This window comes from Stegastes partitus, unplaced genomic scaffold, assembly GCF_000690725.1.
Source record: "Stegastes partitus isolate 25-593 unplaced genomic scaffold, Stegastes_partitus-1.0.2 Scaffold398, whole genome shotgun sequence".
Classification (NCBI taxonomy): Eukaryota; Metazoa; Chordata; class Actinopteri; family Pomacentridae; genus Stegastes; species Stegastes partitus.
In genome coordinates this window covers 362519-378806 of record NW_007578129.1, presented here as the reverse complement: position 1 = coordinate 378806, position 16288 = coordinate 362519, and the positions used below count along the sequence as shown (strand labels likewise).

General features: G+C 40.8%; 1 protein-coding gene across 1 annotated transcript in view; it reads right to left on the bottom strand.

Annotated features, from left to right (window-relative positions):
* Window positions 1-11670, bottom strand: part of stil (STIL centriolar assembly protein) — a 25681-nt gene extending 14011 nt beyond the window's left edge. The window contains exons 1-6 of the mRNA XM_008285358.1: window positions 11430-11670; window positions 9256-9363; window positions 4724-4839; window positions 4417-4604; window positions 2378-2619; window positions 2204-2287 (exon numbers count right to left, since the gene is read on the bottom strand). Of these exons, the coding sequence (XP_008283580.1) occupies window positions 2204-2287; window positions 2378-2619; window positions 4417-4604; window positions 4724-4839; window positions 9256-9363; window positions 11430-11509 (818 nt within the window). The 5' untranslated portion in view covers window positions 11510-11670. The remainder of the gene's footprint in view (window positions 1-2203; window positions 2288-2377; window positions 2620-4416; window positions 4605-4723; window positions 4840-9255; window positions 9364-11429) is intronic.
* Between the last annotated feature and the right edge of the window lie 4618 nt (window positions 11671-16288).

Below are 16288 nucleotides of genomic sequence, written 5' to 3'. Positions count from 1 at the left end.
TGCACCAAGATGTTGCAGATCTTCTATAAGTCTGTTGTGGAAAGTGAAATCAGCTTTGCAGCCATCTGCTGGGGCAGTAGCATCAGAACCAGAGACTTAAAGAAGCTAAACAAGCTGATCAAGAAAGCTGGTTCTGTGCTGGGTATAACTCTGGAACCACTGGAGCTGATTGTTCAAAAAAGAATGCTGCACAAGATGATGAAGATGACGGAGGATTCTTCTCACCCTCTCCACAACACAGTGAAGAACCAACAGAGTGTGTTTAGTGGGAGGCTGCGTCAGCTTCGCTGTCGAACGGAGAGATACACAAAGTCATTCCTGCCAACAGCCATCACCTTAAAAAACAAATCCGACTGACTGAATGATTATTATTGTTGTATATAATATATGTTATATTGATTTAAAAAAAATAAAAAAAGTGAGCTTTTACAAGATTGAATTTCCCTTCTGGGATAAATAAAGTATTTTTCATTTCATTTCATTCATTTCATTTCACTTCCGTGTTTCAGATTTCACAGTTGATTCTTTGGCATGAAATGTTCACCATGTTAAACTCTGATGGTATTGTAAGAGATGCCTTATCGGCAATAATATCAAAGAAACAGTATTCGTAACATGTCAAGGTACTATTCAAAGCTGACAAAGGAAAAAGGAAAAACAAAAAAAAAACAATAAGCAGATAAATGGCCAACAAAATGCATTGTAGAAAATGTTTTAAAGGTTAGACCTCAGTCTCCGTTTGGTCGGGTTGGTTCAAAGTTTCAAAGTTATTCATACGTAGGGGTGTTCACATGTAGCCTGTTCCTCCTGCACCAAAAATAATGGATTAGTCCTGGAAAGCCATAGATGTAGAGCTTTTTGCCGGTGATTGTCCGACCATTAAGAATTTGGTTTGATGAAAGCATATTGTGTTTCATTTGTAAAAAAATTTCCAAGATTTCTATCCTGTTTTCGCTTGTAATTATGGAGTATTCCATGTAGTCTGATGAAGAGAAAAGCTATTTAAGAAGTTTAGAATGAGACTGCAACTTAAACTGTGACAAAAAAAAAGGGAAAAGTGAGGAAAAGTGAGGACAGTAAATATTTTCTGAATGCCATGTATTGTTCAGTCATGTATTTGCCACAAAGTACTCTGTGACTGAAGTATTTTGGCTCGGTATGACAGGTGAACCAAACAATTACTGTCATTCCTAGAACAAAAATGGATTGTGGCGCATGAGCACCACCCAGAACCTTGTGTCTGTGCATGTGTTGTTGTCCATTGGCTATAGCTTAGTGGCACAGTTAGCCTGAAAGACTGAAGCCATTTTTTTTTTTTTTTAACACATACCATGTGTTAAGTCCCACTACTCAGTGAGCTTGAGCTTCAATCAGCCTTCCTGCAGCCAGGATCTGTGAGCTTGCTGCTCACACTGTATGAGCCAATCGACCGGCTGCCATGTAGAGTTGACACAAAGTGTTTACATCAAGTGGCGACAAGCTTTTTCAAACAAGAACATAAAGTGAAAAAGCAGTACAATTTTATTTTTTTTTTTTTTTTCTGCAGTACAATTATTAACGCAGAGATTGCACTGCTTGCTTTAATGGCTGATTTACTTAATCATCATTTGCACTTGTTTGAATATCCATCCATTATCTATACACCTCTTAATCCTCACTGGGGTTGCAGGGGGCTGGAGTTTATCCCTGCTGACTCAGGGTGAAGGCAGAGGACACCTGGACAGGTAACCAGTCTATTACAGGGCTACACTTAGAGACAGACAACCAAACACACTCACATTCACACCTACGGACAATTTAGAATCACCAATTAACCTCAACATGTTTTTTGACTGTGGGAGGAAGCCAGAGAAACCACGCTGCACAGGAAGAACATGGAGACGCCACACAGAAAGATCCCCAGTGTCCTCATTGGGACAAACTGGGGATCTTCTAGCTGCAAGGTGACGGTGCTAACCATCGAGCCACTGTGCAACCTCTGAACAGATAACAATTGTTCATTTTATACTGAGAAAACAGCTCAGAGTCCTCTTTTATGGACAGAATTCAGCATTTTAGTGCCTTATGGCACACTAGGTACTATTGAAAAAAGAACCAAACATGTACTGAACTGTAATTTCAAAACCAAACTCTCTACTGATCCGTGACCTTTATGTACTATCACAGCCAGAGTAGTGAACCAAGGCAGAACAGTAAAACTCACATTCCCACCAGAGGCAGGCTGGAGGCTTTAGGATCAGACTCCAGCAGCAGGAGGAGTTTCCTGGTTTGATCCATGGTCACAAACCTGCAAACACCGCAAATAAATGAGGCAAAATGTGACCAGGCTCTGTTAGAAGCAGTGTAACGGCTGCTAGTTAGGGTGTTGTGTTCTTACCCTCTCTGACGGCTCGCAGCAAGTGGTTGGTTGATGCTGGTCAGACCCCTCAGCAGGGCGGTGGGGATGATGGGAATCGCTCTGACCGGCTCAATGTCCACATTGACGGACGGACAGACAGCTGACCAGCTGATGCTGAATGTTGCAGCATCGGACTGCTGAGAGCAGAACACACAGCCTTGGACTTTCAACATTTGAGACAGATCCAGAGTCTGTCTGCTGCTCACAAAATGCTGCAACACCTGAGACAGCAACAGAAAAAGTAAACACGGGCTCTCTGGATGAGCTACTTTAACACAAAAAGCACTTTTCTCTTCTGAAAAGCACTCTATAACAGGAAAATCTTATATTTTCTTAATATTTGTGGCTGTATATTTGAATTCTGCTATATTTTCTATTCTCTTTTTTTCTGAGGCAAAATTCTGTAACACTGTACAGAGGGCAGAATCACAAAGAAATGACAGACTAGAATGAAGTCAGTTCTCCTTAAACCATCTGAAAACACCCCACTAGAGAGTAAACATTATGTGTTATAGATCGAAAGACTATGTTTCTATGAGTCAGTCAATTCCCTGCCTGGCCAATGATTAGTTACAGGTAAAACAGTCTTTGGGAAGCTCTTCAGTTTATTAATTTGACATTTTTATCGAATCCTTGTTTCCATTTCTATTGATAAGAAAAGCTGCTAGAAGCCTACTGAATTTTATTTTTCTAAATATATTGTAGAAATGTACTGTATTTCTCTATTAAATTAAACATGCATTCATCGAGCACTTATGAGGATACCTGTGTGATCGAATGCAACCTGATACAACAAAATATTTCCAAAATTTCTACATTTTTAGTTTTTGACATTATCAGAAAGGTGATATTTGTACTTTATGATTATCATTAATGTTCTTGTGTTAACACTGTGAACAAAATATTAGGAATCCCACCCACTATGACCTCAATAAGCAGTTTTCTGACGATGTCAACTAAAACTAAAAATGATGAAGATTTACACCGGTATTCCTAATAAAGTGCTCAAATGTATGTTTAAAGGCATGTAGAGGAGGCTTTCTTGTTGGAGTTTGTGTTTATGTAACTTTTGATAATGCATTTTTTAAAATTTTACAGCCAAGGATCAGTCATCTGACTCCCTGATTACTAATTAATGGTGCATATCATTTAGATGATAAAGATATACCAAAACGTTGCATAAATTAACAGTAAAATGAGGCACACGTGCAAATGCACTTACATGGGTTTGATTCTAATACAGACAACTGTCACTCACAGAATATTTTCCTTTTTTTTAGACTTTCTGTAAACATTAGAGATGATTGTGTGTGAAAATCCCAGTAGATCAGTAGTTTCTGAAATAGTTAGAGCAGCCTGTCTGGCACCAAGAACCATGTCACATTCAAAGTCACTTAAATCATCTTTCTTCACTCTGAAGCTCAGTTTGAACTTCAGAAGGTCGCCTTCATCACGTCTGCATGCCAAAATGCATTGAGTCACTGCTATGTGACTGACTGATTTTATTTTTGTGTTAAAGAGCAATTGAACAGGTGTATCTAATAAAGTGACCGGCGAGTGTAAATCAGATGTTGCCATGACAACAGAGAGGGTTAGACATTACAAGACAGGAAGAAATCTCATTACTGCTGTAGGACAATTCATCAAAAGAATGATTTTAAACTACAGCTTTTTTTCTTTGTATCAGCTGATCACAGCAGGACATTTGCTGCATGAGCACGAAGAGAGAGCAGAGCCACAGAGCCATGTAGAGGCTGAACTGACCCTCATTAGCTGGTCTCAGTTTTAATGTTAGGGTTTTGATAACCCAACAAAGCCAGCAACAAGTATAAAGCAGTGGATTAGTGGCTGCAAACAGCAATACTGGGAGCCAAGCCATCAGGCTGAATAGGCATGAATTAAACAGACACTATCATGTGTAAATGACATAAAGCGCAGATGTTGTGAGATGACAAGGCGTCAAATCAATACACACAACTCAACATGCTGCCGGTGCTGCCGGCAGGTGTCCAACTCACCTTGAAGCAGTGATGGAGCTCAGTCTCCGATTGGACGATAGGGTCGGACGTCTCCTCAGTCTGAGTTGAGAACAAACAGGGAACAAGGACGTCTCCAGGCAGCTGAGCGGAGGGAACCCGGCCTGAGGCACCAGCCTGGTCCCGACCTGGATCAAACCGGTTCAGAGTCACCGTGACCCCCTCCTCATCTGGACCACAACCGCACACAGGGAACAGACAAGTGGATTCAACACTGTGCTGCCACACAGACACATTGATAAAGGATTATATAAACACTGAGATGGACAAGACGAAGGTGAACTCTGACCCGAGTCGACAGACACTGATCCCAGGAAGAAACAGTGGAGGCAGGGCTTGTTGCTGTGACTGGCGTGACGCTGTGCCAGGCGAAGTGCTTTCTCCAATAGCACTAACCGAGGCTTCCTGCAGAGACACACAGTCCGTCGTCATAGATGAGACACAACAGTGTTAAAATCAGCATATCTGGCGAGTGTAAGAGGTGCCGGCCTCCAGACCGACTTCTTACTTGGTTGCACTGGGGCGCCAAACTTTCTCATTTATGCACCACAAGTCACCGGTGGGGCTCTGCATTATGTTGCTATGAACATGATGCTGTGGCACACCAATGTCTTGGAGGATCAGTGCCTGGACAACAGGTGTGGAGCTAGCAGCGGGGGCAAGTGGTGGGTTTACTACTGACTGAACAACTGACTGGACAAAAGTCAACATAATTACTGGGGACCGCTGGCCTACTCTGATGCCCCCACATGATTTTGCCCAGACATGAGGCATTTACAATGTATACAGCTGGCATTAGACTGTGTTACAGCGTAAAAGTCAAAGTAAACCTGATTCATACAGCACCTTTAAAAACAGGGTTGATAAAGAGCTTTGACAAACACAGCAAAAGCGGACACCTAGAGAGAAAATAAGAAAAGGAAGACCAAGCAAAGCCATGCAAAATTATGATGACATTAAGACAAAGTTGCCAAAATACAAAACGTAAAATGTCATAAAAATAAATACAAATAGAATAATAAAAGCAACAAAAAGCATTAAAAGTATGACATGAGACGTATGCAAGTCTATACAAATGGGTTTGAAGAAGCGATTTACAAGAAGTCACTGAATCTTTTCTCCTGTCATCTCCAGGGCTCTAAACTGTCACCAAAACAATTGCATATGCAACCATTTTTTGAGAGTTCTAATTTCACGTGGTCGCATCCATGCAAGTGCATCATGACCTTTCACAGTTGTGGTTCTACAACTTTAGGCCTATAAAGCATGAGCATCAGTATCCGCTTCAGCCGAGCAAGTAGACAGCATGCTTGACTGAGTCTCCTGCCTGTCAACTTACTCTTGGTTCCCTGCACACATAAAATAAAATAATCATAGCCTTCTTCTACTGGACTTTCCACATGTCCCTATTTCACAGGTTTGCATTTTAGGTCAGCGTGTCTCCAGTCATGATGGTGGAAGTTATACTAACACGGTTTAATGCTCAGGAACAGCACTCGGCTCTTCCTGGGGTTTCACATTCATCCGTTCAAAATAGTAATTATAATGTTCATTCATGTACTCCTCCAGGCATGTACTCTGTTCCATTAATCTAACAGCAACTAAACGGGTCAGCTGCATGTTGGAATGCACACCCTGAATGCTTACCTGTTATGTAAGTCGTATCAGCAGTATTTCTAGGACAGACATGGTCACATTTCTGTACCACTTTCAACATGGCACACGTGAGAATTGAGCCATCACATTAATGGACAGGCACAAGCAGCGGTACTTTGTGTTGTGGAAATTGATTTGAAGGATTTTTCCACATTTTAACATCATCATTCATCTGAAAACATCACAGAGACGCTTCATACAGTTTGTGTGCCAAAATCACAAAATACTCGCTTTTCTCCATAATAATAAAACTATACAGCAATGAAAACAGACACGAAGAGCGTACATACAAATGATACTCTTTGTTTTTTTTTTCCCCACAAGATTTTAAGAGGAGCTGTAGTTCGTTTCTTCCAGCTGTTTGGAACTTTTGGCTCTGAGGCTGTTCAATAGCCGCAGCACCAGACAGCAGCAGGAGCCATATGAAGGTCTCCAAAGAGAGAGAGTTGTTCACATTTGGACATGGAACAATAGTGCCAGAAATGTAATAACATTCTTATAAAACATAGCTGGGAGAGCATGGAGAGCAGACCAGTCTGTGTCAGGATCAGACAGTATGTCACACTGTGTAGATCTGCATGTCTTCACATTGGAAAGGTGAGCTGTCACACACAGAATCACAGTTATATTTCCAGCTGTTTAGGACTATTTCTTTGTAGTTTATTACAAACGTGCTGCATCAGACAGCAGTAGGATCCACGAGTGTCTCCAAAGAGACAGAGCTGTGAGCATTACACACAGAACAACAGCAGTAACCTCATTAATTAGATTTAACAACAAATCATCTCGCCATGGAGAAAGAGCCAATCAGGCTCGAATAGCAGCTGTGAACTTTTGCTGACCTCAGACAGGTGAGCTGTCTCAGTTTATCAGCTGCACTTTAATATTTTGTCACATCACAGCTGTCCTCAGGTTGAGTCCTGAACTGTAAGTGTCACTGTTTAGGAAATCAAAAGTAAACTGGGCTGCTACTAGTTTCATTTTAGTCAGTAGCTGAATGATGTTTCATACATCACTTGGTGTATTGACTAGTCTCGCAATGACAAATATTGCACGCTTACTGCAGCTGTACCTTACTGTGGTGGGTTTATCTGAATGCAGCCATGAGGAACATCAGCAGAGAAGTGACCTGTGTGTGCATGACAAGAACGCCGTCACTTCACCAGATTGATGAAGCAAGAAATGTTCCATGTCACATGTCTGAAAGGGGCTATAAAGAGTGAAAATCATTCAATAAACATTCAATCATCCCTACAGAATGAGTCACTGTGTTCACATACAGACCCTTTCCAAAAAATTAGAATATCATGGAAAAGTTGTTTAATTTCCATAATTCCATTCAAATAGTTAAACTTTCATAGATTATAGATTCAGGGCCCACAATTTAAATGATTTCAAGTATTTATTTGTTTATTTTTACATAATTTGGGCTTCCAGCTCATAAAACCCACGAAAACAGGAATTCAAAAAATTAGAATACTGTGAAGAAATAAGCCCAAATTTTGCAGAGCATGAATGTTTTAAACTGAGTGTCACACACTAATCATCTACTAAACCCAAAGTACCTGCACAGGTTTCCCCAGGGGTCATTAAACTGCTTCAGTTTGGTTCAATTGTTTCAGTTCGGTTCAATATAGGGAAGACTGCAGACTTGACAACTGGCCAGAAGACGATCATTGATACCCTCCATAGGATGGGTAAGCCACAAATGTTCATAGCTAAGGAGACTGGCTGTTCACAGAGTGCTGTGTCCAAGCATATCAATGGAAAGTCCAGTGGAAGGGCAAAATGTGGCAAAAGAAGATGCACCAGCAAAAGAGATGACCGTGGGCTTCAGCGGATTATCAAACATACAAGATTCAAGAATCTGGAAGAGATCCAGAAAGAGTGGAATGAGGCAGGAGTCACAGCTTTAAAAACCATCACATTCAGACGCATCCGGGAGATGGGCTACAACTGTCGGGTTCCTCGGGTCAAGCCACTTCTGAGCCTGAGCCAACGTAGGAAGCGTCTCAACTGGGCCAAGGAGAAGAAGGACTGGACTGTTGGCCTTGGTCAAAGGTCCTCTTTTCCGATGAAAGTAAAGTGTGCATTTCATTCGGGAATCAAGGTCCAAGGGTTCCAAGGAAGATGGGTGAGGAACAGAACCCAAGCTGCTTGAGGTCCAGTGTGAAATATCCACAGTCAGTCATGATTTGGGGTGCAATGTCCGGTGCAGGTGTTGGTCAACTCTGCTTTCTTAAATCCAAGGTCATCGCAACAGTCTACCAGAATGTTTTAGAGGACTTCATGATTCCTTCTGCTGAGGAGCTGTATGGAGATGCAGATTTCATCTTCCAGCAGGGCCTGGCCCCTGCCCATACCGCCAGAAGCACCAAACCTGGTTTGATGCCCATGCCATTACAGTGCTTGACTGGCCAGCCAACTCGCCGGACCTAAACCCCATTGAGAATCTATGGGGTATTATCAAGAGGAAAATGAGGGGCACCAGACCCCAAAACAAAGAAGAGCTTACAGCAAGCATCAAGGGAATCTGGGCTTCCATAAGTATCAGGCAATGCCACAGGCTGATTGCCTTAATGCCACAGGGCATCGAGGCAGTGATTAAGGCAAAGGGATTCCCAACCAACTATTGAAAATTGGCATATCATTTTTAAAGTACCATATTTTTATTGATTTGATGTGATCCTATTTTTTTTCTGCAAAAACTGAGACGTAAATGGTGATTTCTTCACAGTATTCTAAATGTTTGAATTCCTGTTTCGTGGGTTTTATGAGCTGGAAGCCCAAATTGTGTAAAAATTAACAAATAAATACTTGAAATTGTTTAAATTGTGGGCCCTGAATCTATAACAACTTTTCCATGATATTCTAATTTTTTGGAAAGGGTCTGTACATTCATTCACAGCAAGCTGTGATCTCGAGCAGACAGCTTGCTGTATTCTTTGTTAAATGTATGTTGGAGAAAAAGAGGCGACTGACTCTTTAACTTTCTTCATGTAGTCAACAACCTGCAACACCATCAGAAGAATGTAGAGAAAACAGAAGTAGGCAAGCACAGCTCTTGCAGTCCAAGATGTAACCTTGGATCCATCGTAGGTACAGTGTAGTTGCTTAACACTGGAGTACAAATCCAGTTTTAGTAGTCAGCACATGTGCGTTTACCTGTGTGAGCAGAGCTGGAGGCGGAGCTTCTCTCCTGTAGGACTGCTGTCCCACAGAGCTGATCTGGATTTGGGGAAACTCAACTGAGTGACAGAATTCACTGAGGCTCTGTACAACAACACAAAAGACAATGGATCATGAGATAACAACTGGCTGGGAACTTTCAGATTTGTGAAACCTTTATTGATAGAAACACAAAAATGTCAGTTTCACAACATTATCTCCATTCAGACAACAGCAGATCACATCATCTGATCATGGTCACAAGTAAATCAAATGTTTCGCAAATTGTGTTTTAAACAGTCTGTAAACTCTCCCTCTTCATCTAGTCTAGATTTGAGAAGTCTTGCTGTAGTGGTTTTTGATCCAGAACTGGTTTAACGTAGTTTGAAATCTGACTGTGAAAAAAACCCAGTTAAAATCGTCCTGTTTTGTGTTTTCAAAAAAGAAATAATGATTTAACTAATCTGAAATTTTGACTGGAGCCTTACTAGGTAATGCCATCCAGGTCTGAAACATGTAAAGATGGGTTTTTGATAGCAGACCATCTGTTGTGGTGTGGATGTACAAATACCCTGTCGTCATCTTTTAACTATTGAGACACAGATGTTGTGAAGAAGACTTCCACAGAGAGGATCTTCTTCGTCCAGGGTCTGCTTCTTTTCTGACATACAGCCTTATGTGTTCCAGTTTTAACTGCTGCTCATGTTGTGTGGTTACACTTGTTTATACTCTTCTCTTTGTGTTTCAAATGTTTTCATTGATAGATTCATTATTTTTATTAACAGCAGGCCTACCTGTGTGTGTGTGACGTGTGACAAGATAAAGACCTTGTCAGGTAAAAATCATCCGTTATTGCAAAATGAATCATCATCAAACAGCAATATGAAACGTGCTGCCCAACAAAATAGATATTTATCAAGCCCCGTACTGGAAATCCAAACAATATGTCACAATGGGATAAATTTTCAATTCAGTTTAATTTTATTATATTTATATAGTGCCAATTCACAACATATGTCATCTCATAGCACTTCATACTTCGCACCGTGCAAAATTTAAACAGAAAACCTGGCAAATCCAGAGTTTCCTTTGGATTTCCTTTGAGCAAGCACTTAGCAACAGTGGGAAGGAACAAAAAACCTGTCCTTTACCAGGAGGCACAAAAAAAACTAACTCCGACTGAAGCAGGCTCAAGGAGGGCGGCCATCTGCCTTTGACCCGTGGGTGCTGCTCCACTGACAGCCTAAGAAGTTTCATAAAACCTGTTTACTGTCAGTTAAACATGTTGATGCTCCATCTGAACTGGTATTCACAACTTAACACAGGAGCACATTGCCTGCTTAATAGCATCCTGAGAAACAAATGATTGTCTTACATAACAAATTCTTATTAAGAATAGACAAGAGATCCGCTGTCTTGTTTTGCATTAAGGCATGAAGCTGATATGATGACTGAAACACACATAAAGAAATTCTGAGCAGTCTTTCACCACTAAAGCCTCAGCTTCACATTAAACATGACCTCACAAGGAAACCGATTTCTTGACAAAAAAACAAACAAAAGTGCACACATCAACCACATGGTGACATAGAACTTCATGCAGTTAATGTCCAGAAACTGTTTATAAAACATGTCGTAAAGACTGCCTGCCTGATGGACACCGTGTCAATCACTAATCAATCAATGCACATCTTTTATATTTGTTTAGCATCTAATCGGTCTCTGATTTGTTCTTAATCCTGTATAAACCTTTACCTACAATGTCTTAGCAACTCAGAAAATCTGAGCTTAAAGGCACATTTGTTGTTCTTCTAAACAACAGGCTGATATGATCTGAAGGTACTTCATTGTTTTAAAGCTTCCTAACAGTTTATATTGTCCTAAGAGAAAGATCTAAAACACGGAAGCTGGACGTGCGTAGCTTCAGCCTTCTGTCCTTTCTAAGAATGGCTGTGTGTTATTTGATGATGTGCTAAACGGAACAAGGATCAGCAGTTAAACACCGGGATAGTGTGGCTACAGTTAAGTCCACATCAGACCGTTGGTGACTTGACGTAACTTTTTTTTACAGGAAGCTACTTTTAAACTCAGTCAGGTGTCAGAGCCGTCGTCCTGAGAGCTCACCTGCAAACCGCACTCACAGTTGGTTAACTTGTGTGCTAACAGCTCACCTTCCTCTCACATTCTCTGGCGTTAAAACCTTTTCGATGACACCACACGGCATAGCCTGGAGGTTCACTGGGCAGCTCATCTCTGCTTTGGCCGACAGATCGGACCTACAAATAAATGCCGGCCCCGGCCAACAACTTGCTAACGTCAACTTGCTCCGTTCGCTGCACGCTCGGACCACATCCGCTCTGTAGCCGCACCAGCGCGACGAAACTCGAGTCTGCAGAGTAGTGACTGAAAGGTAAGGTTGAATCTCGTCTATCGGGGTCTACTTCAACACATTCAGACCGCAAACTATCTACAAAACCAAAAACAAAGCGTGCAATTTAATTGTGGCGCTGTTTCCAGACTTCACTGGCGGGGCAACTCCTTCAGCCAATAGGAAACGCCACTGTGGCCCGCTGACCAATCGCGGGCCATTTCGTCACTTCTTCTTCTTCTTCTTCTTCTTCTTCTTCTTCTTCTTCTTCTTCTTTTTGAGCGTTTAACGGCGGATACGGACTAACTTAGCGCACTACCCCCACCCTCCGGATGCATTGTGCAAGAGTGATCGTTTGATCACTCTTATGGCTCAGCTTTGCAGAAAAAAGGAGTAGCATGCAAGCTACACACACACACACACACACACACACACACACACACACAAAAAGCTCTATTTCTAAGCCCTGTGTCTCGTAAGAAGTCAAGTAAAATTGTAATCAATTTGTGCTCTGATGGCCTAGATAATATGCCTCTCAGGCTGAATGTCTCTTCTATATCCTCAATTTTCTTTTTAGCAATACTCTGTCATACTTTATGCAGCTCATTAGGACATTCTCTACTGTTTCAGGTACACTGCATATCTCACAATCTCCAGTGTCATGCTTGCCTATCAAGTGTAAGTATTTATTTAATCCTGTGTGCCCTATTCGGAGCCTAGTAAGTATCATCTCTTCTGTTCGACACCTTCCTCCTTGGCGTCCCAAAGAAACTTGAGGACTGATATTGTACAAGTCCCTTCCCTTATCTCCCCTATCCCATCTTTCTTGCCACAACTTCTTTACATAGATCTTAATTAAAGACTTGGCCTCAGATTTGGCAATTTTACACTGAATAGAAATGTTGTTTGCTCCTAAAGCCTGCTTTGCAAATTTATCTGCCAGCTCATTTCCAGTCAAACCCACATGAGCTGGTACCCAAACAAATCTCACATGAGACCCCCCATTTTGAATACTCTGAAGCAAAACAAATATTTCACACACAAGATCATACCTTTCACTTACATTACCTGATTTGAGGGTTTCTAAAGCTGACAGTGAGTCTGAACATACAATTACTCTTAACGGTTTAATTTGCTCCACCCACTGCAACGCCATAACAATTGCTATCAGCTCCGCTGAATTCACTGATAAATGATCAGAAACTCTTGCAGAGAACTTTATGTCAAATTCTGGAATCACATATGCAATTGACACTTTCCCTATGTCTGGCTGTTTTGATCCTTCTGTAAAGATTTGAACATATCCATAGAAATGATCTTTATACATCATAGCCAGCTGTCCACTATTTCCCTTATAATTCTTTATTCTCTCATGTAAAGTTGTATCAGCCTCCGGAACTGGTGACAACCATGGTGGGCGTGGTGGATACACAACAGATGGACTAAACTCAAAATTTGCCATGCCAGCTCACTCTATATTTCCTTGCATCCTTGCTCCAAACGTTTCTCTTCTACTTTTTGACTGCTTCCATGTTGGGATAACGACATTCTTGACATCCTGGATTTTTGGAGCCAGAGACGCAAAAATCGTCAGAGGGGGCGGAGCCATAGGAGCAGCGATTGGTCAGACAGATTGAGAGGCAGGCCCTCTCTGCCCGCCCACATTTACGGCCTTCTGCTCATTCTATGCTTCTTCTGCGTCGTCGCTTCCGACAGCAAGTAAGTGCATTCAGCCAGCGCTAACAACGTTAACTCCCAAAAGTTGATGTAAACTTTGTCGCTACTTGTTAAATTAACTACAGTAAATGTTAAAGCAATCCCACGAAGTAATTGAGTACATGTCCATACATGTTGACAAATATCACATATAACATGAGTAACCTATGTTATAGCTGAAGTTACTGTAAGTCAACATTAAACTGCTTAATTACTTTCAGTAAAACACATTGTAAAACTCAGTTTTACAATGTGTTTTACTCATGTAAGGTTACATTAACTACCTTAGTGTTTATCCGCAGTGGTAAATGGGAATTGTCAGTGTCCTTAGTATTAGCTTATCATTAGCTGTAACGTTAATTACTGTTGATTAATCATAATAGCTAAATGGCGTGATTCATTTTTTCACTGTTTACGTCTTGACATGCTATTCGTTCATGATCAGCAGATATACTGTATATATAGCTCCCTAATGATTTAACGTTTCACCACCGAACAGTTACTGAGATGTGTTCTTATACAGTTAATGAATATCTATATATACGTCTGTCTATCTTTATGTCTATCTTCGAAAGCAGAGATCCAAAATGGCATTTGCCCCCACACAGAGCCACAGAAGTGAGTGATAGTTACTGTAGGAGCCACGAATGTTGTTTTTGAGCATTGATCACTGGGTTAATCGTTTTGTTTTATTTAGCTGCAATAGTAATGTATTGTCAGACAACTGTGAAGTTCATCTAATAAGAGTGCCAATTACTTCCTTTTTTTTTTTTTTACAATACAATCTTCTACAGGGCTGCAGGGTGGCGCAGTTGGTAGCACTGTTGCCCGGTGGGGGCACTGGAATCTTTCTGCGTGGAGTTTGCATGTTCTCCCCGTGCAGCGTGGGTTCTCTCTGGGTTCTCCAGCTTCCTCCCACACAGTCCAAAAACATGTTGAGGTTAATTGGTGATTCTAAATTGTCCGTAGGTGTGAATGTGAGTGTGCTTGGTTGTCTGTCTCTAAGTGTGGCCCTGTGATAGACTGGCGACCTGTCCAGGGTGTCCCCTGCCTTCGCCCTAAGTCAGCTGGGATAGACTCCAGCCCCCCCGCGACCCTAGTGAGGATAAAGTGGTGTATAGATAATGGATGGATGGAATCTTCTACAATCTACAATTTGGAATATGACATATTTCTCACCATCAAAATGTTTTTCCTATCTAGTCGCAGTCTGGATAATAGGTGACAGCTATGTCCAACGTGGAGCAGAGAGGGCTGCAGAGACCATGAGAAGCAACCTCGGTGTTGATGGGATCCTCATCCATTGGTTTGGTTGAGGTGGTCTGAGGTGGAGAGGCCTCCTTCCTTTTTCAAGCAGTCTCTACAAGAAAGAGCAGTAACTGATGTTCTCCTTGTCCATTGTGGTGGCAATGACCTGGGCAACATTTCAAGTGTCAAACTTCTCAAAACAATGAAAGAAGAGCTGCACCACCTCCACCTACAGTTTCCAGGACTGAAAATCCTCTTTTCTGGCATCACCCAGAGATGTTTGTGGAAGGCTGGTGCCAGTCCGCCCAAAATAGACAAAGCACACAAATGTGTGAACAGTGTTATGGCTACATGTGTTCATTCTTTAAATGGTGGATTCATTCATCACCCTGTCATAAGGTTTTGACTCTCCTGGGCTATTTTTGCATGATGGCGTTCATTTGACCACTCTGGAAAATGATATTTTTTTAAACAGTTTGTGGAGTCCATTAAGGCCCAACTCCAGCAACATTAAGCAAGTTGAGTCTTAATGGTTTATTTGTAGCCACAGACATAGCCAAGAGTGTCATTCCTTATGTAATGAGTGTTTTTTTTTAAAATATATTTTTATTTTGCACTTGTGGCCATAACACTGTTCACTCTTACCAGCTATGCGCTTTCCCACCCCAATCCTCTCCAATTGTGACAAACTGTAAACAGTTTAGAGTTCATGGTTTTACAGTTATTTATACTTGTTGTTAAAAGTTATGTAGCTCAACTACCTCTTTTTATAAATCAAACTGTTCTGTTAAATGTTTATGTTATTTTTTGTTTGCTTTTTTAAGCATTTGTAGTTTTTTTTTTTTTTTTTGGAAAATGGAACTTTCAATGTGCAGTAAAAGTATTTTTGAAGTTAAGCCATTAATGTGATGATGTTTTTTTAATGGTTCATAGTGTGTATAAATATTAACAATAGCAACATGTACAGTTCTGTAATGACATAAGACCACATTGCTGACTTTGCCAGGATTTGTAAATTAATTACAAGGCTATGTGGATGATAAGGTTAGTCAATGGAAGCAAAGGAACACGAAGCACATTTAAATACAACTGACATATTCAATTCAATTCAATTCAATTTTATTTGTGTAGCGCATATTTACAACAACAGTCATCTCATAGCGCTTATCTACTACATATCTGTAGTTTAGAATAAAAGTAATGTACAAGTGTTGTACTACAATAAAATTTCAGAAGAGTCTTTCAGACAAAAACAAAAGGACATGCAACACCCTTTGTTAAACCTAGCTGACCTAACAGACACAAAGAGTCTGTATGCTGAATACATATTTTTAAGAAACAGTAAACATCTGTTCCAGGAAATGGAACTGCTCAAATAATCACCTGCTAAACAACAACTGTAATGAAGTAAAAGGTAAGACATAGAACCTCTGAATGCTAAGAACATAGATTAATAAACTTCTGAAAGAGCTGATCTGTCCTTCCATCAGAGGAAGCTGAACTGGCAATGGTAGACTCAGGTTGTTGTCCATGCAGTTGTAGAGAGGTGAAAATAGTTGACTTCAGAAATAAATTAGGAAGTAAAAATGAAGTATTAAAATAGATGAAGTGAAAACAGGCATCCCCGTTGTTTATTTTTTTTGTTATTTATATTATTTTCATTGATTTAATCACTCCTGTGATTTCATTACAGTTTCA